Genomic DNA, 22,671 nt, shown 5'->3' with positions numbered 1-22,671 from the left:
GAGGAAATGGTCCACTGTGTCAAAGGCAGATGACAGGTCTAGGAGGAAGAGGACAGAGTAGTGTCGCTTAGATTTGGCGGTTAGTAGGTCGTTGGTGACTTTAGTCAGTGCAGTTTCAGTAGAATGGTGCGGTCGGAAACCAGATTGTAGGCGGTCAAAGAGGGAGCAGGAGGAGAGGTGGGAGGACAGTTCAGAATGGACATGTTGTTCCAGTAGTTTTGAGGCATAGGGAAGAAGTGATATGGGGCGATAGCTAGACACAGAGGATGGGTCAAGGGAGGGCTTTTTGAGGATGGGTGTGATTGAGGCATGTTTGAAGCATGAGGGGAAGACACCAGTTGTTAGTGACAGGTTGAAGAGGTGGGCTAGGGCTGGGAGAAGATAGTGGTAAGGTTTGGGATGAGGTGGGACGGGATTGGGTCAAGTTTACAGGTGGTGAGGTGTGATTTGGAGAGTAGGGAGGAAAGTTGATCTTCAGAAATGGTGGAGAAGGTGGTTTTGGAGGAAGAGGGTTGAGTAGGTGTGGGGAGGGGCTGTGGGGGCTTTAGGCAAAAGCTTTGTCTGATGGTGTCAATCTTCTGCTTGAAGAATGAGGCAAAGTCTTTGGCTGAAATAAGAGGAGAGAGAGGAGGCACTGGGGGACGGAAGAGAGAATTGAAGGTGTTGAATAGTTGTTTGGGGTTGTGAGACAGGGAGGATATGAGAGATGTGAAGTATGTTTGTTTTGCTGCAGTGGGTGTGGACTTGAAGGTAGTGAGGGACTGTTTGAATGCGATGAAGTGCTCATGAGAGTGGGACCTTTTCCATCTATGCTCAGCAACCCTGGAGGCCCGTCGCAGTTCTTTAGTTAGGCTGGTGTGCCAGGGTTGTCTGTTGATTGTGGGAGCCTTGGAATGTGTGAGGGGGGTGACCGAATCGAGAGCTGCAGCGGTTGTGGTGTTGTATAAAGTGGCAGCAACATCTGCATCATGTAAGGAACTAATGTCTGTAAGAGGGAGGAGGGATTCAGAGAGTGAGTGTAGGTCAAGGTGTTTGAGATTTCTGCGAGGGTATGCAAGTTTGTGGAGTGGGGATTGTTGCCCCGGGGAGGAGAGAGAAGAGAATGTGAGTATGTTGTGGTCAGAAAGAGGGAGAGGTGAGTTAGAGAGGTTAGATAGGGAACAGAGGCGGGTGAAGATGAGGTCCAGCGTGTGGCCGTCTTTGTGTGTGGGTGTGGAAGACCACTGAGTAAGACCAAAGGAGGAAGTGAGGGATAGAAGCTTAGAGGCAGCTGAGAGGGAAGTGTCAATGGGGATGTTAAAGTCGCCCATGAGGATAGTGGGGATGTCAACGGAGAGGAAATGAAGTGGTCAAAGAAAGTGGTGGTTAATCCTGGGGTCGGTAGATGACAGCCAGTTGGAGGTTGGATGGGGAGTAGATGCGCACGCAGAGCACTTCAAAAGAGGGGAGAGTAATTGAGGGCGGCAGTGGGATATGGGTGAAGGAGCTGTTTTCTGAGAGGAGGAAACCTATTCCTCCACCGTGCTTGCCGGTGGGGTGGGGGGTATGGGAGAGGTGGATTCCGCCATACGAAAGTGCAGCAGGAGAGGCTGTGTTGGAGGGGGTGAGCCAGGTTTCAGTGATGCCGAGGAAGGAAAGCTTGTTAGTGATGAAGAGATCGTGAATGTAGGAAAGTTTGTTGCAAACGGAGCGAGCGTTCCATATAGCTCCTATTAGTGGGACTGGGGAAGCGGGGGCTGGGCGGATAGGTATAAGGTTAGAAGGGTTACGAGAGTTTGGGATAGATCGTGTGTAGGAGGTGGAAGTGAGTGTAGGGATGTGGTGAGGAAGACCGGGATGTGGAGAGATGTCGCCGGCAGTAAGGAGGAGCAGAGAAAGCGTTAGAGGGCATGAGGTGGCTGTCTGTGTTTGGAGACAAAGGATTGTATGTTGAGGAATAGCTCTGAGGAGGAGGTGAGATGGGTGGGGAGAATGGAGGGAGAGATGAAGAGTTAGTTCCTTACTAGGTGTAGGGATTAGGGGTGGTTGTAAGAAGTGAAGGATTAAGGGGGTGAGAGTGAAAACAAAGACAAACATTGTTTACTGTGACAAAGTATCCAGTTCCCTTCAGGTTCAATTCAGGATTAATTCAAATTTCAAGCACTTCAGCTAATGGACACTTAAGGTGATGGACACAGACTAAGTCTGACACAGACTCCTGGCCCACAATATATTTGTAACAGAATGCATTCAGCTGTGAACCAGCGGGGAGTGGTCTGTGCTCATCTTGATCAGCTGATTAGATTGAACCAGATGCTGGATACTCAAAGACTGAGTAAACAAGGTCATAAATGAAAGTGGGGGGTAGCTGGTGTAAGTTGGGTGACGTACCATTAGAAAGTAGGAACAGAACGGTATAGAGAAGACGGCATGGAAGTCAGCATGGGAAAGTTGGGTGACGTACCATTAGAAAGTAGGAACAGAACAGTATAGAGAAGACGGCATGGAAGTCAGCATGGAAAAGTTGGGTGACGTACCATTAGAAAGTAGGAACAGAACGGTATAGAGAAGACGGCATGGAAGTCAGCATGGGAAAGTTGGGTGACGTACCATTAGAAAGTAGGAACAGAACGGTATAGAGAAGACGGCATGGAAGTCAGCATGGGAAAGTTGGGTGACGTACCTGTAAGAGGAATGGATAAACAGATGCTGATTAGAGTGCGGTGATGGCAGGTAAGGTACAGTCTGCATGCATCATATTATTCAGGATTAATTCAAATTTCAGACACTTCAGCTAATGGACACTTAAGGTGATGGACACAGACTAAACCTCACTCTCTCTTGTAGTGTGTAAGCTGTTATAGTCAGCGGGGTCCTCTCTCTCTCCTGTGGAGTGTAAGCTCTTATGAACAGCAGGGTCCTGTCTCTCTTCTATATAGTATGAGCTCTTATGGTTGGCGAGGTTCTATCTCTCCTGTAGAGTGTAAGCTGTTATGATCTGTGGGGTCCTCTCTCCTTCTCTCTCCAGTAGAGTGTAAACTCTTATGATCAGCAGGGTTCTCTCTCTCTCCTGTACAGTGTAAGCTCTTATGGTCAGTGGGGTCTTCTCTCTTGTAGAGTGTAAGCTCTTATGGTCAGCGGGGTCCTCTCTCTATTTTTCTATCTCTCTCTTATAGAGAGAGCAGAGTCCTCTCTTTCTCCTGTGGAGTGTAAGCTCTTATGGTTAGCAGGTCCTCTCTCTCTCCTGTGGAGTGTAAGCTCTTATGGTCACCTGTGTCCTCTGTATCCTGTAAAGTTTAAGCGCTTATGATCAGTAGGATCCTCTCTTTCTATATAGTGTAAGCTCTTATGATCAGTGGGGTCCTCTCTCATTTAGAGTGTGAGCTCTTATGGTCAGTGGGGTCCTCTCTTTCTCTTCTATATAGTGTAAGCTCTTATGGTCAGTGGGGTTCTCTCTGCTGTAGAGTGTAAGCACGTATGGTCAGCAGGGTCCTCTCTCTTTTTCTCTCCTATAGAGTGCCAGCTCTTATGGTCAGCGGGGTCCCTTCTCTCTCCAGTACAGTGTAAGCTCTTATAGTCAGTAGGGTCCTCTCTCCTGTAGAGTGTAAACTCTTATGGTCAGCATTATCCTTTCTCTCTCTCCTGTAATGTATAAGCTCTTATGGCTAGCAGGGTCTTCTCTCTTTCTTTCTTTCTTTCTTTCTCTCTTTCTCTCTCCTCTAGAGTGCCAGGTCTTATGGTCAGTGGTGTTCTCTCTCTCTCCTCCGTACAATGTAAGCTCTTTTGGTCAGTGGGGTCCTTTCTCCTGTATAGTGTAAGCTCTTATGGTCACCTGAGTCCTCTCTCTCCTGTAGAGTCTAAGCTCTTATGGTCAGCAGGGTATAAGCTCTTATGGCTAGCAGGGTCTTCTCTCTTTCTTTCTTTCTTTCTTTCTTTCTTTCTTTCTTTCTTTCTTTCTTTCTTTCTTTCTCTCTTTCTCTCTCCTCTAGAGTGCCAGGTCTTATGGTCAGTGGTGTTCTCTCTCTCTCCTCCGTACAATGTAAGCTCTTTTGGTCAGTGGGGTCCTTTCTCCTGTATAGTGTAAGCTCTTATGGTCACCTGAGTCCTCTCTCTCCTGTAGAGTCTAAGCTCTTATGGTCAGCAGGGTCCTCTCTATTGTCTGTAGAGTGTAAGCTCTTATGAACAGTAGGGTCCTCTCTCTTCTATATAGTATAAGCTCTTATGATCACTGTGGTCCTCTCTCTTGTAGAGTGTAAGCTTTTATGGTCAGCAAGGTCCTCTCTCTCTCTTCTATATAGTGTAAACTCTTATGGTTAGTGGGATTCTCTCTACTGTAGAGTGTAAGCTCTTATGATCAGCAGAGTCCTCTCTTTCTCTTCTATATAGTATAAGCTCTTATGGTCAGTGGGGTTCTCTCTGCTGCAGAGTGTAAGCACGTATGGTCAACAGGGTCCTCTCTCTTTTTCTCCCCTATAGAGAGCCAGCTCTTATGGTCAGCAGGGTCCCTCTCTCTCCTGTACAGTGTAAGCTCTTATAGTCAGTAGGGTCCTTTCTCCTGTAGAGTGTAAACTCTTATGGTCAGCATTATCCTTTCTCTCTCTCCTGTAATGTATAAGTTCTTACTTATGGCTAGCAGGGTCTTCTCTCTTTCTTTGTTTCTCTCTTTCTCTCTCCTCTAGAGTGCCAGGTCTTATGGTCAGTGGTGTTCTCTCTCTCTCTTCCGTACAATGTAAGCTCTTTTGGTCAGTGGGGTCCTTTCTCCTGTATAGTGTAAGCTCTTATGGTCACCTGAGTCCTCTCTCTCCTGTAGAGTCTAAGCTCTTATGGTCAGCAAGGTCCTCTCTATTGCCTGTAGATTGTAAGCTCTTATGAACAGTAGGGTTCCCTCTCTTCTAAATACACTGTGTTCCAAATTATTATGCAAATAATATTTTCTCAGATTTTCCCAAATTACCTATATGAATTGCAGTCATTGTAATTTTCCAGTCAAATAACTATTAGAGTACAATTGAAAGGTTTTTGTACAAACTGCCTATGATAACAGTATATTTTTAAAAAAATAAAAAACTCAAAATGCATGTTCCAAATTATTATGCACAGCAGAGTTTTCAACCTTTTCATTTTAATAAAGAACAAAAAAATTGTCATTTTTGAAATTATAAGCATTAGCAGGTTATTACAAACTGAAATCAGTTTTCAACTCAAAACTTTACTCTAGGTGATGTTACATTTGCACATAGGACCCCTTGTTCGAAAGGAGCTTCTAAACTCTCTCGTCCATTGAATTTGTCAGGTTTTGGATGGTTTTTGCTTCAATTGTTTTGCATGAGGACAGAATACCCTCCCAGAGCTGTTGCTTAGATGTGAACTGCTTCCCGCCATCATAGTTTGTACAAAAACATTTCAATTGTACTCTAATAGTTATTTGACTGGAAAATTACAATGACTGCAATTCATATAGGGAAATTTGGGAAAATCTGAGAAAATATTATTTGCATAATAATTTGGAACACAGTGTAGTATAAGCTCTTATAATCACTGTGGTCCTCTCTCTTGTAGACTGTAAGCTTTTATGGTCAGCTGGGTCCTCTCTCTCTCTTCTATATAGTGTAAACTCTTATGGTTAGTGGGATTCTCTCTCCTGTAGAGTGTAAGCTCTTATGATCAGCAGAGTCCTCTCTTTCTCTTCTATATAGTGTAAGCTCTTATGGTCAGTGGGGTTCTCTCTCTCTCTCTTCCATACAGTGTAAGTTCTTATGGTCAGTATGATTCTTTCTCTCTCCTGTTAAGTATAAGCTTTTTTGGTCAGTGGGGTCCTCTCTCTTTCTCTTTCTCTCTCCTGTAGAGTGCCAGGTCTTATGACCAGCAGGGTCCTCTCTCTCTCCTGTACAGTATAAGCTCTTATGGTCAGCAGTGTCCTCTCTCTCTCTCCTGTAAAATGTAAGTTCTTACAGTCACCATGATAATTTCTCTCTCTCCTATAAAGTGTAAGTTCTTATGGTGAGCAGGGCTTTTTATCCTCTCTCCAAGATATATATTTCAAACAATTACAAGCTTTTCAGTATTGAGATTTGGGCAAATTTATTTGCCCAAATCTAATTTTGGTGGAAAATTTTATGAAATTACACAGCATTAGTGGTCGGCCTCAAAAGCAAAAGCTGTAAAGAAAACAAAGGTGTTAATCTCTCAAGAATGGCTACCAATTTTTAAGCAGTAAATTACAAAAGTGCTTGTTTTTACAAGCACTATCTGGCAATATCTACCTATGTAGATGAAAATATCTTTATTACCATTATATATTATTATATTGATTGTATATACCATGCTTAGCATTGGTACTTTATCCCACATCTGTTAATATTTCTATGGTTTTCTAATGGTGACTTTGTATTTAAAGGGGTTGTCAGGGAATTTTACATCAATTTCTGATCAGTGGGTGTGCGAAACTCAGCCAATGAGTTGTTACCCCTGCTGGCCGGACATGTTCAACTGCTGAACTGCACAGCAAAGCTCCGCTATATGGTGGCCACAACTAGGTGCTGCATATCCGCCCCCTATTCATATCATTAGTGGGCATATTTGCAGTACTCGGCCACAACCACCATACAATTGATGAAGCTGTGCAGCTCCACAACTGATCACTTCTGGCCTCCGCTGGCATGGGGAACAGCTGATTGGCTGGGTGTCACACCCCCACCAATCTGATATTGATGATCTATGCTAAGGATAGGTCATCAATGCAAAAGTCTTGGACAACCCATTTTCATACATGTGGGATGTACTGCTGTATATAGTAAAAATTACGGTCTGGCTGGGTTTCAATGGAGCTCCTTGATGGCCTTCACACTGGTCTTCAACAGACCCCTGGCTGTCATAACAACCAATTAGCGCCCTATGATCATGGCCAATGGTTGTGTAGGATTATTCAATGGGGCGAGACAGGGGCATGATGCACAGCATTCCATATGACAAAATTCTCACTCCAGTCCCTGACTGGAGTAAGATTTTTAGCATGGCGCACAGAGGCACACCCCACTTGTCAGATGCTACAGATTCATGAAAGGGCGTGCACCTATTCAGGACTGAGGATCACCTGACTCCACCAAAGCACCGGTCTTGACGAATCAGAACCTTAGTGTTCTCCCAACACTCTTGTATCAAAACTTCACGGGTCATTTCTGGTCCGTGTACTATCTTTTCCATCTGATATGAATCGTGACTATACAATATGTACAATATATTATTACAAAGGACAGCATTTCAAGGGTAACATTATCTCCAACTATATAGAGTACATTTTGTTTCTATTTTATCATTGCGAAACATACTGAATACTGTTCTGTATAGCAACTATACCTTTAGTTTAGGGTACTCTTTTACTGCAAGTTTTGGACTTTGATTGTTAATATTTATTTATTAATTTATTTATTTTCACAATAATTACAGAAATTGTCACTTTTTAACAATCAATTTGAGTTCTACCTACATCTTCACTTTTTTTAGAGACAAAAAAAAATTCTATTACTTTTTGTTATGTATGGCCACTGAGGGAAAACTGTTTCCAGAGCAGAAGTCAGTCTGTGGTTGTGCCCTGTTTATGAGCATTTGCTTGACCTATGGATATTATGAAACCTCTAAGGGACCAAGAAATCTGCTTTCAAATGGAGATGGGAAGGCTGCCAGTCATTTTTGAGGGGGGGTTAGGTAAGAAGAATGTCAGAAATGCAGAGCTTTCAGCTTCTACATTAATGACTGCTAGCAAATATGACACAAGAGATGAGTCCTTTCTGTATGATTGCGGTTATACAATAAACAGCATTAAGTCAATAATGTGACTGCCGTTGACTGAATGGGTCAGTCGGAAAATTATTACCCACTTTACAACCCATTAACATCCAAGCACACATTACAAGGACAGGCCTGCCACTTTAGAAAGTTGCTTACTTCAATGTAATTTAGAGACATTTAACATCTTATTGTAGGACATGTACTTCCTACTTAACTGCCCCTGACATGCGTTGTCAGTATTTTGTGTCTAGAGTCTGTCTTGTGCTCATAGTCTTATGGTGGTCATTTCCTATCTAATTGTCAGAATCTACTCTCTTGTTGCAGTTAACCAGACACATTTTACAGTTGCAATAACCATTGTGCACACTGCTAAATGTGTTCTAGGTTTGTCTTCATCATCGGAACCTCAGTGGCTCTAGCTTTTAGCTCCATGTTGAAGAGAGGATTTCATCGTTCACAGCTCGTGCGTAAACTGACATGGAGAACATGTGTCCTCATAGCCATAGGCGTTTTCTTCCTTAAATATGGCCCAGCTGATGGTCCATGTGAGTAATAACGCCTGATAAGTAATGCTATCAACATAAATTTGCAACCTGTAGTACAAAACGTACATCCCTTTCCTCTGCTTTAGCTTTTTCTCTCTTGCTATCTTCTACCTGTGAAAAAAACACAACTTCTCTTCTACACTGTGATTCATACTTTGTATTTCAAACATACTTGTTTATATATGTGCATATATACAGTACAGACCAAAAGTTTGGACACACCTTCTCATTTAAAGATTTTTCTGTATTTTCATGACTATGAAAATTGTACATTCACACTGAAGGCATCAAAACTATGAATTAACACATGTGGAATTATATACTTAACAAAAAAGTGTGAAACAGCTGAAAATATGTCTTATATTCTAGATTCTTCAAAGTAGCCACCTTTTGCTTTGATGACTGCTTTGCACACTCTTGGCATTCTCTTGATGAGCTTCAAGAGGTAGTCACCGGAAATGGTTTTCACTTCACAGGTGTGCCCTGTCAGGTTTAATAAGTGGGATTTCTTGCCTTATAATTTATAAATGGGGTTGGGACCATCAGTTGTGTTGTGCAGAAGTCTGGTGGATACACAGCTGATAGTCCTACTGAATAGACTGTTAGAATTTGTATTATGGCAAGAAAAAAGCAGCTAAGTAAAGAAAAACGAGTGGCCATTATTACTTTTAGAAATGAAGGTCAGTCAGTCGGAAAATTTTGAAAGTGTCCCCAAGTGCAGTTGCAAAAAACATCAAGCGCTACAAAGAAACTAGCTCACATGAAGACCGCCCCAGGAAAGGAAGACCAAGAGTCACCTCTGCTTCTGAGGATAAGTTTATTCGAGTCCCCAGCCTCAGAAATCGCAGGTTAACAGCAGCTCAGATTAGAGACCAGGTCAATGCCACACAGAGTTCTAGCAGCAGACACATCTCTACAACAACTGTTAAGAGGAGACTTTGTGCAGCAGGCCTTCATGGTAAAATAGCTGCTAGGAAAGCACCGCTAAGTACAGGCAACAAGCAGAAGAGACTTGTTTGGGCTAAAGAACATAAGGAATGGACATTAGACCAGTGGAAATCTGTGCTTTGGTCTGATGAGTCCAAATTTGAGATCTTTGGTTCCACCCACCGTGTCTTTGTGCGATGCAGAAAAGGTGAACGGATGGACTCTACATGCCTGGTTCCCACCGTGAAGCATGGAAGAGAAGGTGTGATGGTGTGGGGGTGCTTTTTTGGTGACACTGTTGGGGATTTATTCAAAATTGAAGGCATACTGAACCAGCATGGCTACCACAGCATCTTGCAGCGGCATGCTATTCCATCCGGTTTGTGTTTAGTTGGACCATCATTTATTTTTCAACAAGACAATGACCCCAAACACACCTCCAGGTTGTGTAAGGGCTCTTTGACCAAGAGGGAGAGTGATGGGGTGCTACGCCAGATGACCTGGCCTCCACAGTTACCAGACCTGAACCCAATCGAGATGGTTTGGGGTGAGCTGGACCGCAGAGTGAAGGCAAAAGGGCCAACAAGTGCTAAGCATCTCTGGGAACTCCTTCAAGATTGTTGGAAGACCATTTCCGGTGACTACCTCTTGAAGCTCATCAAGAGAATGCCAAGAGTGTGCAAAGCAGTCATCAAAGCAAAAGGTGGCTACTTTGAAGAACCTAGAATATAAGACATATTTTCAGTTGTTTCACACTTTTTTGTTAAGTATATAATTCCACATCTGGTAATTCATAGTTTTGATGCCTTCAGTGTGAATGTACAATTTTCATAGTCAAGAAAATATCGAAAAATCTTTAAATGAGGTGTGTCCAAACTTTTGGTCTGTACTGTATATATATATGTGTGTGTATATATATATATATATATATATATATATATATATATATAGTACAGTCATGGCCAAAAGTGTTGGCACCCTTGATATTGAAAATGAAGTATTTTTCCCAGAAAATTTTTGCAATGACAAATGTTTTGTTATACACATGTTTATTTCCTTTGTGTATATTGGAACAACACAAAAAGAAGGCAAATTGGACAGAATTTCACACAAAACAGCAAAAATGGGCCAGACAACTTCAAGGGTGTCAACACTTTTTGGCCATGACTGTGTGTGTATATATATATATACTGTATATATATGTATATATATATATATATATATATATATATATATATATATATATATATATATATATATACATGCGTATGTTTGTGTATACACACTTGGTCAAAATTGTTGGTAACCCCTCACTTACTGAAAGAAAAACCCACAATAGTCACAGAAATAACTTGAATGTGACAAAATTAATAATAAATTAAAAATCTATGAAAATGAACAAATGAAAGTCAGACATTGCTTTTCAACCCTGCTTCCACAGAATTTAAAAAAAAATGAAACTCATGAAATAGGCCTGGACAGAAATGATGGTACCCCTGAAAATAATGTGACAAAAGGGACATTTTAAATCAAGTTGTGTCCACTAATTAGCATCACAGGTGTCTACAATCTTGTAATCAGTTTGATTTCATGTTAGATATTGAGAAAAACATGCATATGTGTCTTTTAATATAGTGTATCTAAACTTCTGGTTTCAACTGTATATGAATGTACAGTATGTATATTCAGCTGATGAAATAAGTATTGAGCACATCACCAATTTTCTAAGAAAATATATTTCTAAAGGTGCTCTTTCCATGAAATTCTCACAAAATGTCAGTAACAACCCATGCAATCCACACAGGCAAAGAAATCAAAACATAGATGTCCGTAAATTAAGTTATGTGTAATAATGGGAAATAACACAGGGAAAAAGTATCGAACACGTGAAGAAAGAGAATTGCAAAAAGCAATGGAAAGTTATGGCACCAGCTGAAATCTATCAGTAATTAGAAAGCAATACTGCCACTTAGTTGAATAATATTATCAGCTAGTTCAACCATTGGCATATAAGAAGATGTCTCATTACCATGGTGCCACACAAGAAACATTTTATGATGGGTAAAACCAGTGAGCTGTCTCAAGACCTTTGAAACGTTACTGTTGCAAAACATATTGATGGCATTGACATTAGAATTTCTAAATTACTGAAGGTTCCAGTGGGCACTGTTGGTGCCATAATCCGGAGTGGAAAGAACATCATTTCACCATAAAGTGGCCATGACCAGAAGTGTTGTCCAAGAGCCAAGAACCACTTGTGGAAAGCTACAGAAAGACCTGGAATCAACAGGTATAATTGTTTCAAAGAAAACAAAAAGTAGTGCACTCAACCTCCATGAATGTATGCACGCTCACTATGCAAAACTCCATTGCTGAACAAAAAGCATGTTCAAGAGTGTTTAAAATTTGCTCAACAACATTTAGACAAGCCTGTGAAACACTGGGAGAATATATTCGGGTCAGATAAGGCAAAAGTTGAATTCTTTGGATACCATATTACACACCATGTTAGAACACCATGCCAACTGTGATGTTCGGAGGTGAGAACATCATGGTGTGTGGCAGTTTTTCAGCATACGGCACTGGTAAACTTCATGTAATTGAAAGAAGGATGAATGGACAAATGTAACAAGACATTCTTGATAAAAATTTGCTGCAATTTACCACGATAATGAAGATGAAACGAGGGTGGACAATTCAGCAAGACAATGATCCCAAACACAGAACACAGCCAAGGAATCTCAACTGGCTTCCGAGAAAGAAAACAAAAGCTGCTAGAATGGCCCAGCCGATCACCTGACCTGAATCCAATAGAAAATTTATGGAAGGAACAAAAGTTCAGGGTTCATAAAAGGAGTTGAAGAGTGTTTTGTGGAAGAGTGGGCCAACATCACACCAGAGCAATGTGTCATTTCTCATTAATATACATATAATTTAATTTATTGGCATCTATAGTTTGATTTATTTGCCCAGATTGCTTTATGTTCCATGCTTCTGCACACCGTTGCCAAATAAAAGAAAGTGTACAATTGTCTACAATGTCTGTGCATGGTGTTACATTAACATAATAATTCACTGTAAATAACCTTAACCAAACCCTGAAGACTGAAGAACAACCCCACACCATTGTTTCTTCTTTACCAAGTTATGCATTTTGGTAAGTAATGTTCTCTTTGCATCTGCCACACCCAGGTCATTCATCAGACTGAAAGCCATTTGCTTTTTCTCATGGTGAATTTAGGCTTGTGTTCAGATGAAACGCCATGAAGATTTCAAGAAGCTGATGCCAAAAAAAGCTTTTGTGCAGATGTCACTTCCAGAAGCAGTTTTAACCTTTTTAGTGAGTGATGCGAGATAGAAATGCGATTTTTACTTGCCATTCGCTGTAGCACTCAGCTGAAGTTTCAGAATGCAGTAATTAGAGGTGTCCATGTATTTTTGGCCATATACTGACTGTGTCACCATTTTTTGTGCATCAAAACAAGTATTGTAGTTATAATCTTTGAAAGTTTGCTAGTCACTACTTCACCATGAATTTTTATTTATTCAGTGCTTTATTTGCTATATAGAAGCTCACTGGAGCATGGCATGTTGAAGTTTGGATTAGTATTTCTAATCACTAACATTTTATATGCGGTAATGACAAGGTCTAATGTAAACTAGTTTTGTTACTATAGACTATGCAATGGATTTTTAACATCATGACTATACTGTATATGTTATGTGAAAGAAAAAAGTTTTTTTTATTCTAGCAATTATTTGGTGGAATGAATCTTGTGAGAATAATTACCAGGCAGTGGTATAGCTTTAAGTCACGCGAGGGTAATAGTATCATTTGACCCGTTACCTGGAGGAGCACAGAGACCACTCAACCGCATTAGGTAAATAGCAAATGGTATCTGGGGTCCAAGAAGATTCAAGCTACAGTCATGGCCAAAAGTTTTGAGAATGACACCAAAATTATATTTTCACATGATCTGCTGGCCTCTGGTTTTTATTAGTGTTTGTCTGATGTTTATATCACATACAGAAATATAATTGCAATCATATTATGAGTACCAATAGGTTATATTGACAGTTAGAATGAGTTAATGCAGCAAGTCAATATTTGCAGTGTTGCCCCTTCTTCTTCAAGACCTCTGTAATTCTCCCTGGCATGCTCTCAATCAACTTTTGGACCAAATCCTGACTGATAGCAGTCCATTCTTGCATAATCAATGCTTGCATTTTGCCAGAATTTGTTGGTTTTTGTTTGTCCACCCGTCTCTTGATGATTGACCACAAGTTCTCAATGGGATTAAGATCTGGGGAGTTTCCAGGCCATGGACCCAAAATCTCTATGTTTTGTTCCATGAGCCATTTAGTTATCACCTTTGCTTTATGGCAAGGTGCTCCATCATGCTGGAAAAGGCATTGTTGGGCGCCAAACTGCTCTTGGACAGTTGGGAGAAGTTGCTCTTGGAGGACATTCTGGTACCATTCTTTATTCATGGCTGTGTTTTTAGGCAAGACTGTGAGTGAGCCGATTCCCTTGGCTGAGAAGCAACCCCACACATGAATGGTTTCAGGATGCTTTACAGTTGGCATGAGACAAGACTGGTGGTAGCGCTCACCTCTTCTTCTCCGAATAAGATGTTTTCCAGATGTCCCAAACAATCGAAAAGGGGATTCATCAGAGAAAATGACTTTGCCCCAGTCCTCAGCAGTCCACTCCCTGTACCTTTTGCAGAATATCAGTCGGTCCCTGATGTTTTTTCTGGAGAGAAGTGGCTTCTTTGCTGCCCTCCTTGAAACCAGCCCTTGCTCAAAGAGTCTCCGCCTCACAGTGCGTGCAGAAGCACTCACACCAGCCTGCTGCCTTTCCTGAGCAAGCTCGGCACTGCTGGTAGTCCGATCCCGCAGCTGAAACAGTTTTAAGATACGGTCCTGGCGCTTGCTGGTCTTTCTTGGGCGCCCTGGAGCCTTTTTGACAACAATGGAAGCTCTCTCCTTGAAGTTCTTGATGATGCGATAGATTGTTGACTGAGGTGCAATCTTTGTAGCTGCGATACTCTTCCCTGTTAGGCCATTTTTGTGAAGTGCAATGATGGCTGCACGTGTTTCTTTAGAGATAACCATGGTTAACTGAAGAGAAACAATGATGCCAAGAACCAGCCTCCTTTTAAAGTGTCCAGTGATGTCATTCTTACTTAATCATGATTGATTGATCGCCAGCCCTGTCCTCATCAACACCCACACCTGTGTTAATGGATCAATCACTAAAACGATGTTAGCTGCTCCTTTTAAGGCAGGACTGCAATGATGTTGAAATGTGTTTTGGGGGTTAAAGTTCATTTTCTGGGCAAATATTGACTTTGCAAGTACAGTAATTGCTGTTAAGCTGATCACTCATTGACATTCAGGAGTATATGCAAATTGCCATTACAAAAAATGAAGCAGTAAACTTTGAAAAAATTACTATTTGTCTCATTCTCAATACTTTTGGCCATGACTGTACACCTCTGTTACTTAGCAATTTTTTCACTTGCACCATCTTGTCTGCTATTGCTCATCCCTATTAAATATTTACTTAATTACTTTTTCTAAACACTGTATTCCTAAACACCTAACATATTGTGAGGGGTCAGGCAATGCTGGTCTATATTAGCTTCTATTGTTTTTAAACCCATTTAAGCTCATTGAGTTTTCTCACAGTTAATTTGAAGAAACTTACACTTAATGGACATTAGTCATGCAAAAGATGGAATACAATGTCGGGAATGCACGGGAGGGAGGGTAGCTATTGTTACTGATGTATTTACTGTAACATTCACTCAGTGGTCTTGGATTATTTCTGTATTATTACTTTTATTTATTATTAACCACGTGGAAGCAACTCTTTAAAGGGAAAAACATATCATAAAATGACCTTTTGTTTAAATTAGGTTTCTGTTTTAAATGTATATTTTTTAATTAGTTTTTGGCAATCCTTTTTTCTTTTTCTATATTTGAACAGAAATCTTGCCATTCTCACACTGGCCACTAGGACTTTTTTTAGACTTCCTTTTATTTTAGGAAACTCATGCACAGAGCCACAGTGGTCAAACCCAGACTCTGTCTTTTGCATTGAAGCATCTAATGAGCGTGTGCATAGATTGTGAAGGGTGTGGGAGCAGGGTCAGCTGTGACGTCGCCTATTGTGATTTTTGGATCCTCTGTTATCAGCTGTGTAAAGAGGTGATGTCTGTCATTGTAATATTGATTGTGATAATATAGAGCCTTGTTGAAACACTTCCAGAAAGAACAGTCTACATTTCTTAAATAACTTAATGGAGCTCATGTGCATTTCTAGCCCCAAGTCATACAGTAAGTTAGCAGTTTTTAAGATTTTGCTGTCCTTTTAAAAATAGTCTTTTATTTGATAGTACATATTTGTTTAGCAGAGGAATACAAAGAAATCAGGGTTAGATGACATAAAGAATAGTGATGAGGGAACGTGCTTGACACTGCTTGATACTCGATCAAGCATCGGGGTGCTCGGGCACGCATGTTACTCGATCGAGTATCGCAGGTGTTTGCGCTCAGTGCTTGAGTCCCCGACCTGCATGTTAGACGGCCAATCAACATGCGGGGATTGCCTGCCATGCACGATAATGCCGTAGCCATGTTGGCTAATGGCATTATTGTGAATGGCTGGCCACATCGCATCATTGAGTCTTATATGAGACCCTGTGACGCGATGCTCTGCACACTGTCCTTAGTAAGCAGTTCAGATAGAGTTGTTATAGGAAGGAGAGCATAGATTTAATAAATAAATAAATGAAAAAAATTAAGTGGGGTTCCCCACTATTTTCGATAACCAGCCAAGGTAAATCAGACAGCTGCGGACTTATATTATCAGGCTGGGAAGGTCCCTGGTTACTGGGCCCTTGCCAGCCTAAAAATACCAGCCCATAGACATCCCAGAATTGGCACATCACATTAAATGTGCCAATTCTGACACTTTGCCCGGCTCTTCCTGACTGCCTTGGTGCGGTGGCAATCGGGGTAATATTTTTGGGGGTTGATGTAAGCTGTGTAATGTCAGCTGGCATCAAGCCCAGTGGTTAGTAATGGAGAGGCATCCATCAGACACCACCAATACTAACCCAGTAATCCAAAAAAAATGCACAGACATAGAAAATCACTTTATTTGAATAAAGCCTCCCCCACACTATCCCTCGTTCTCCAATTTATTAAAATAAATGTTCCCATGAAGCTCCTCCGCTGTAATCCATCATCCCGAGTGTCTCCAGTGTCTGTGAATAGCAGTAAAGTGCTGCTTTTCCCAGGTGCCGGGTAGTGAGGACAACTGTCATGAGAGCCTCTGGCTCAATGCTTCACTCAATGTGAGCCAGCGGCTCTGATGAGAGTTATCAGGTCTTTTTTTTTATAATTTATGTTTTTAATAAATAAATGAAAAAACGACTTGGAGTCCTCCCTACTTTTGATAACCAGTCAAGGTAAAGCAGACAGCTGTGGGCTTATATTATCAGTCTGGGAAGGTCCATCGATATTGGTCCCTTCTCAGCCTAAAAATACTAGCCTGCAGCCGCCCCAGAAGTGGTGCATCATATTAGATGCGTCAATTTTGGTGCTTCGCCTCGGCTCTTCTCGGTTGCCCTGGTGCGATGGTAATCAGGTTAATGTTTTTGGGGTTGATGTCAGCAGCTGACACTGACTTCAAGCTTTGGTGATAGTAATGGAGATGTGATGCGCCCCCTGGGCCGTGGGGTACCCGGAGCCGGGCCTTGTGGATGCTGGGGGTTGTAGTCACCGTGGCGGTGACCCGGTCCGTGACTCAGGGCTGTCAAACCAGGGTAGTCTATGTGTCTCTGTTATATATAGTCCGACTACGCCACCTGTGGGATGCGGTTATTGGGAACCACCGCTGCGGAGCAGTCCACTGAAGCTGATGGTGTGTGCAGCAAGTTGATGTGACTCCCCACAGGAAGAGTGGAGCTTCAGGCCACCGTGTATGGATGATGGTGGTGATAGTGCCGGGATCAGTAATGACAACACGGAGTCGTTGCAGTGCAGTTCTAGGGTTTTTACTGGTGGCAATTATATAGGCCCCAACGGGAGTACTTGCTAGGGATGAGGGCCTGGTCAGTCTGGGAGCAATCCTAGAATCCTCCTGGCCAGGTGGAGTTGTAGGCCTGCTGTTCTGACTGTACTCTTTGGCTATCCCGCTTATAGTCGTGTGGTAGCCCACGTCCCTGAGTGTAATGTGCTGTGCTCACCCGTATGGCTGGCGACTCGGATCCCGTGTATTCCTCGCTCCTCTGTGGCGGCACTGATCCTCTCATGTGGTTGAGCCTCCGGGCTTCTGAGGGGCCAGGAGACCTACAATCTCCTGCCGTGCGGTTTCTGCTGCTGGATATACAATCCCCACAGCCTCGGACTCCGGTGTCCGGTTCTCTGGATGTACTCTGGCCAGGACGAGCTCTGCCAGTTCCAGTCCTCAGCTCCTTGCTCCTTCGTGTCCTACTTGACTCTAGGCTCTGACTCTAGACTAACCTAACCCCGCCTCCAGACCCAGTTATAAAGGGCAGTGTCCTCCCCTTTCTGGTCTGGGGCAGGAGGTATTGCATGTAATGAGTTCCTGACCAGGAAACCCCTGTTTTGCTCCCAGACATGGTATTACTACCACTGTGGAAACCAGACCCTCTGGGGTGCCACATTCCCCCCTAGTAAATTTCAGTACTCCGGGACTGAACACATTTTTGCAAAGTAACAGGTAACAATAAACAAGGTGCATTAGGAATATTTACAAGTCATATAGTCATTATAGGTCACAGTATAGTCCGTAACCAGGTGTAGTTTGAGGGACCCGTCCAAAACCCTCCACGGAGGCCCTGGGGTGGCTGCAGGGCATTGATGATCCGGATGCTGGACCACGTCTTCAGCCACCTCCATGGGTTTTTGTTCTGTGGTCTGTCACAAAAGGGGGCACTTTACAGGTGCAACTATTTACAGCAAAGTTTTTGGTTATCCATTGTCCATAACCTGAAAGTCTTTTTGGACCCTGTCGGGTAACTGGAAAAACATATTTAATACACACATACTAACATTTCAGTTTTATTTTACATTTAAAATTCTCCATCGAGCAGGGATCTGACCTCTGGTAATTCTGGTAGACCTACGTAGTTCACTACTTGTCTGTGTTCTACCTTGGTCCCCTGTATCTACCCCTGGTGTGGCGGGTTCAGCGTGAACTGCGCTACAGGTACTTTGAGGTGACACTGGTAGGTTGGGCAATTTCCTACATGTTCTTTGGCTTACCGTGGGTACGGCAGGTTCGCTACTAGCAGAGGATAGATTCTCCTGGTCTGCTGATGAGGAATCTTCTGCCTACGGGGCCAATGGTTCTTCCAACTCTACTGAGACTTCTGTAGCTTCTTGAGGGGCTGGTTGGAGAAATGTAAGGACTGGCACAACTATTGCATTATTTACTTGTGTCCACGACCAGGGAAATTCTCAGAGTACTGTTTTGACCATTCCTTCCACTTCCTCTGCGGGTTGAGGGATATCTTGGTCTTCTTTAGCGTGTTGCAGCTGCTCGGGACATTTATTCAGGTGGTCTCTGGAAACTGTTGCTGTTGTCTCACCTCCGTCCTTACTTATGAGGCACACCTTGGTGTTATCATGGTTTGAGGGTAGAACGGTGTACGGTTCTTCCTCCCACTGGTCATCCAACTTGTGTAGTCGCCTTTTCCTCTTTAGGACTCGCTCTCCAGGTGACAGGGGAATAGCAGGTGCATGTTGATTGTAAGTCTTCTCTTGCCTTTCTCTTGCTTGGGACAGACTTCTTTCAACACTTTCCTGTACCTTGCAGTATTGCTGCTGCCGCTCAGTATCCCAATCTGCATCTGGTGAGGTTTCCTCTGGCGTCAGAACTCCCATATCCAGGTCGATGGGCAGCTTACCAGGTCTTGCTCTCATCAGGTAAGCAGGTGTGCAGTTGGTGGAATTCACTGGGATATGATTGTAGAGGTCCACCAGGTCTGGCAACTTTTCTGGCCACAGACTGCGTTCCTCCAGGGGCAATGTCTTCAGTAGGTCTATCACCACCTGGTTCATCTTTTCACACATCCCGTTGGTCTGAGAGTGATAAGGCGTTGTACGGATCTTCTTGCAGTCATACAGGTTGCAGAATTCCTGGAATACCTCCGCTTCGAAGGCCGGACCTTGGTTAGTTGGCACACGTTCTGGGTAACCATGCGGGCGGCAGCAGTGCTGTTGGAAAGCTCTGGCTGTTGTCTGAGCCGTTTGGTCCTTGACTGGCACTACTACCAGGAACCGGGAGTAGTGGTCTACGATGGTGAGAGCATAGACATAGCCTGACCTGCTTGGGGATAGCTTCACATGGTCCAGGGCTACCAGTTCGAGTGGCTGCTTGGTGATGATGGGCTGCAGGGAAGCCCTCTGGCTGTCACGGTCTTTTCTTCTCAGGTTGCATGGTCCGCATTCTCGACACCACCTCTCGATTGTTTTCCTCATGCCAGCCCAATAGAACCGTTCACGTAGCAGGACTTCCAGCTTCTTCCATCCGAAGTGTCCTGCTCCATTGTGGTACGCTTCCAAGACCAATGACGCATCCCGCCTCAGGACTACCACCTGCCAGACCAGCTCATGTGTCCGGGAGTTGATGGCTCTTCGACACAGCTTCCCTTCATAGATGAACAGCTTGCCTTTTTCTTTCCACAGCTGCTTGGTCTCCTCAGGAGCATCTGGATCAGGGTGTGCGTCAGCTCGGGTCAGCAACTCTTTGACTAGGCGGACAGCCGGGTCACTGTCTTGTGTTTCTGCCCATCCATGCTGGGGCAATGGGTTAAATGTGGCCTCTCTGTCAGCAGAGCACCTGTTCTTCACACAATAGGTGGAAAGCGGGGATCTCTATCTCTTCCAGCTCCTCTGGGTCTTCTCCCCCGTCTGGCAAGTTAGGCATCCTGGGCAGCGCATCTGCGTTTGCATTCTTGTACCCAGCCCGGTACTTGATGGTGAATTCGTAATTAGACCGTCGGGCCATCCATCTTTGTTCCAGGGCACGAAGTTTTGCAGTGTCCAGGTGTGTCAGCGGGTTATTATCCGTGAAGATGGTGAATTTGGAGGAGGCGAGATAATGCTTGAAGCGCTCTGTCAGGGCCCAGACTACGGCGAGGAACTCCAACTTGAAGGAGCTGTAGTTTTCTGGGTTACTTTCTGTGGGCCGGAGCATCCTGCTGGCGTAGGCTATTACCCTTTCTCTGCCTTGTTGGATCTGGGACAGCACCGCTCCCAGTCCCACGTTGCTCGCGTCTGTGTGAAGGATGAAGGGCTGTCCATAATCAGGGTAGGCCAGGACCTCGTCACCTGTGAGAGCCATCTTCAGCCTGGTGAAGGACTCATCTTCCAGCTTGTCCCATTTGAATGGTGGTTTCTGGTTCTTGGTCTTTCTGGACTGGCCTATCAGGAGATCCTGCATGGGTGCCGCCATCTTGGTGAAGCCTGGTATAAACCTTCGGTAGTAGCCTACCAACCCGAGGAATTGCCGCACTTCTTTAATGGTGGAAGGTCTCGGCCAGTCCTTGATTACGGTGATCTTGTCGGGGTCTGGTGCTACACCGTCAGCGCTTACCACATGTCCTAAGTACTGTACTTTGGGCTTCAGCAGGTGGCACTTTGATGGCTTCACCTTCAGGCCAAAGCCAGCCAGGGCTTCAAACACTTCCGCCTGGTGCTTCAGATGATCCTCATATGTCTTGGAGTATACTATGACGTCATCCAGGTACAGGAGCACTGTCTCAAAATTCTTATGTCCTAGACAGCACTCCATCAACCGCTGGAAGGTTCCTGGGGCGTTGCAGAGTCCGAATGGCATGCAGTTGAACTCGCTGAGGCCCATCGGGGTGGTGAATGCGGTCTTTTCCTTATCCGCCTCTGCTACAGGAAACTGCCAATACCCACTAGTAAGATCCAAAGTAGAGAAATAGTTAGCAGATTTTAATGCAGCTAGTGACTCCTCTATCCTGCGTAGCCGGTATGCATCTTTATGAGTTATGCTGTTAATTTGCCTGTAGTCTACACACATTCTCATTGTGCCATCCTTTTTCTTTACAAGAACTAATGGAGCTGCCCAGGGGCTACAACTGTCTCTTATTACCCCAGCCTCCTTCATCTCTCGTAACATCCCCTTCGCATTTTGATAGTGTGCTGGCGGTACAGGCCGGTACCTTTCTTTAATGGGTGGATGGTCTCCCGTGGGGATATGGTGTTGAACCCCCTTTACCTGCCCGAAGTCGAGTGGGTGTTTACTGAAGACCCTTTCATACTCCTGGACCACCCGGTATACTCCTTGTTTTTGATGTGGAGGGGTGGAGTCAGTGCCCACATGCAGCTTCTGTCACCAGTCCTCCATCTGTCCCTTGAAGCCATTATCCTCCGCCTGTTTGGATGGAGGTAAGGGTTCCACTGTCTTTATAGAATTTTGACTGACGGTGAATAGCGCTTGGCTAGGGTGGCATACCGGGGCAAATGGACTTCTTTTTCCCCAATGTTCAGGATGCGGACTGGCACTCTCCCATGGTGGACATCAACCACCCCCTGGCTGTCAAAATGGTGGGCCTACTGTCAGAGTAGACGGGCTCTACCAGGGCCTGGTAATCTCTACCCCTTAGACCAATGGCTGCCCGGCACCATATCAGAATTTCACTTCTTGGGGGCATGGCAATAGGGAATGGGTCACTCATCCTAACACTGCCAATCTCACCACCAGACAGTTCTACCTGTTGTCTTTTCATCAGGGCTCTGGCTGGAACTGGCGGTCTCCGCAACCTGCTGTAACAAGACAATTATTTCTGCATGACAATTTTCAATGACATTAGTGCCTAAAGTTATCATAGGATGACTTTCTCGGCGATCAATGTCAACAATAATCAGTCCTTGTGCTGGCTGTTCGACTTTGCCAACCTTTATGGTCACTTCTCTGAACCCCACCTGAGGTACGGGTTGACCATTGCTGGCATAAATGCTCAAATGCTCATCTGGACGGCGGGTAATGTCAGAGTCAGTCCAGTACCGTTTGAAAAGAATGTAGGGGATGGTGGTCACCTGGGATCCAGTGTCCAGCAACGCGCTCATTGGAAAGCCGTCTAGCACGACAGGTAGGACCGGTTGTCCTCTCACATATTTGTATCGCCAGCTTGATGGGCCTGGTGGTCTTATGCCTGGGGGTTGGCCCTCTGCCCCAGGTTTTGCTCGTTTAAATGACAGTACCTTGCATAATGTCCTGGCTGGTTGCAGCGGCGGCAGATGGGTTGTCCGTCCTGGTCGTAGCGGTCGCTGTTCCTCCCTCGGGATGGTGGAATCCTCCTCTGTCGGCGCCACGGGACATCCTCCGGACTGGATGCCAGCTGGATCTTTCCTTTGGGAG

The 22,671-nt window shown here is 44.0% G+C and overlaps 1 protein-coding gene across 1 annotated transcript in view; it reads left to right on the top strand.

Moving 5' to 3' along the window:
- LOC141273723 (heparan-alpha-glucosaminide N-acetyltransferase-like) overlaps positions 1-22,671 on the top strand; it is a 1,179,775-nt gene that overhangs the window by 529,491 nt on the left and 627,613 nt on the right. Inside the window, exon 10 of the mRNA XM_073686004.1 lies at positions 8,152-8,312. Within this exon, the coding sequence (XP_073542105.1) occupies positions 8,152-8,312 (161 nt within the window). The remainder of the gene's footprint in view (positions 1-8,151; positions 8,313-22,671) is intronic.

The sequence above is a fragment of the Phyllobates terribilis genome, unplaced genomic scaffold (assembly GCF_046119375.1).
Source record: "Phyllobates terribilis strain yellow unplaced genomic scaffold, ASM4611937v1 Scaffold_5__5_contigs__length_657084704, whole genome shotgun sequence".
Lineage (NCBI taxonomy): Eukaryota > Metazoa > Chordata > Amphibia > Anura > Dendrobatidae > Phyllobates > Phyllobates terribilis.
Note: the sequence above shows the minus strand (reverse complement) of the source record. Positions and strands in the feature narration are given on the sequence as shown.